At 26.2% G+C, this 1,518-nt stretch overlaps 1 protein-coding gene across 1 annotated transcript in view; it reads left to right on the top strand.

Annotated features, from left to right (window-relative positions):
* The window catches only part of LOC104740498 (protein MOTHER of FT and TFL1-like), a 6,395-nt gene continuing 6,177 nt past the window's right edge, over nt 1,301-1,518 (top strand). The window contains exon 1 of the mRNA XM_010461113.2: nt 1,301-1,483. Within this exon, the coding sequence (XP_010459415.1) occupies nt 1,379-1,483 (105 nt within the window). The 5' untranslated portion in view covers nt 1,301-1,378. The remainder of the gene's footprint in view (nt 1,484-1,518) is intronic.

Genomic DNA, 1,518 nt, shown 5'->3' with positions numbered 1-1,518 from the left:
TTATAACCAAGGAAAAAAACTGTATATTGTAATTGACCCGAAAACATTAAATTTGCTATTAATGAGTACTAAACTTACTTCCGGTATCTCTCAACATTTAGTTCTGTTGTTTTACACTTTTACTCATTATAGGAAAGTAAATATATTTTCATTCTCACGGTATAATTTGTATCAAAACATTTTGATGTTCTTTGATGTACTGATATTTTTCTTTCTTTTTATGCTTTTGATGTTAATACTGATCATGATTGGACCGACCATATATCATACGACACGAGTGGACTGTGTCATGATATATTTTTACTATTGACGACAAAATAGATGATAGTTTATTTGTTTATTTACTTTCAACCAAAAATTTTACTTGTTCTGATTCACAATAAGTATCAAGTTGTAATATTGTTTCACAAAAATATCATTTTAAGATTTAATCCTACAGTTTATAATTAAATCTTTTTTATATCTTTAATAATTTAATTTACGAATTAAAAAGAATATATTTTAATGTATATGTAAAAAGTATAGTAAAAATTTACATAATTTTCTTAATTTGTATGAAAATGTCAAAATAACATTCTTTATAATAAAAATAGAGTTTATACTTTTTTTACAATACTATCTTAACATTAAAAAAATATAATTTTATATTAACTTTTTAATTCGATAAATACAAAAAAAATTATGCGGAAAATCCGCTACATGTGATTACACATCTAATTAACAACAAAATTTGTTAAAGAAAATAACGCTTCATATAATAATCCAAAAAAAAAGAAAATAACGCTTCACAATAGTTTTTTTATTGTATTTTTATTATTATAAAAACATTACACGTTACGTTTATACGTTACGTAAGAATATATATTAAAAATATTCCAAAAATAAAATAATTCTCTTTTAAAAAAATTAAACACTCATAATTTTTTAAAGTTTATACATAGAAATTTTGTTCTTACTAGTTAACAGAGAATTTATTGTTAAAACAATAAAAAGTTTGTATTGTGTGTGTTACTGCGCTGCAATAGATATTTCGTAAAATGTTAAAAATAAAACATAGTAAGAAAATCAATTAATATTGTTCCAGTACAAACTAAAATAGTTAGAATAATTTAACGTCGAAATAATATCGAAAAATGAATGTATCGCCATCGTGGTTCATATTCATTGTATTTGTCCGAGGCTCTTATTAAATATTTTCCTGATGCAAGGAAAAAAAAGTATTTTTTACCATTTTGTTTTTTTGTGAAAGGATTTTCTATATAAACCATCACATAGATGTCCATCCGAATTCGGACATGCGATATAAACAAAACAAGGATTCTTTTAAAATAAGAATCTCTCTCTCTTTCTCTCTCTATATCTCCCTCTCCGTGGTTCGATGGCAGCTTCTGTTGATCCTTTGGTGGTCGGAAGAGTGATCGGAGATGTGTTGGACATGTTCATCCCAACCGCCACTATGTCTGTCTACTTCGGCCCCAAACACATCACTAACGGATGCGAGATCAAACCCTCCACCAC

The sequence above is a fragment of the Camelina sativa genome, chromosome 14 (genome assembly GCF_000633955.1).
Source record: "Camelina sativa cultivar DH55 chromosome 14, Cs, whole genome shotgun sequence".
Taxonomy (NCBI): Eukaryota; Viridiplantae; Streptophyta; class Magnoliopsida; order Brassicales; family Brassicaceae; genus Camelina; species Camelina sativa.
This window is presented reverse-complemented; position numbering and strand designations above follow the sequence as displayed.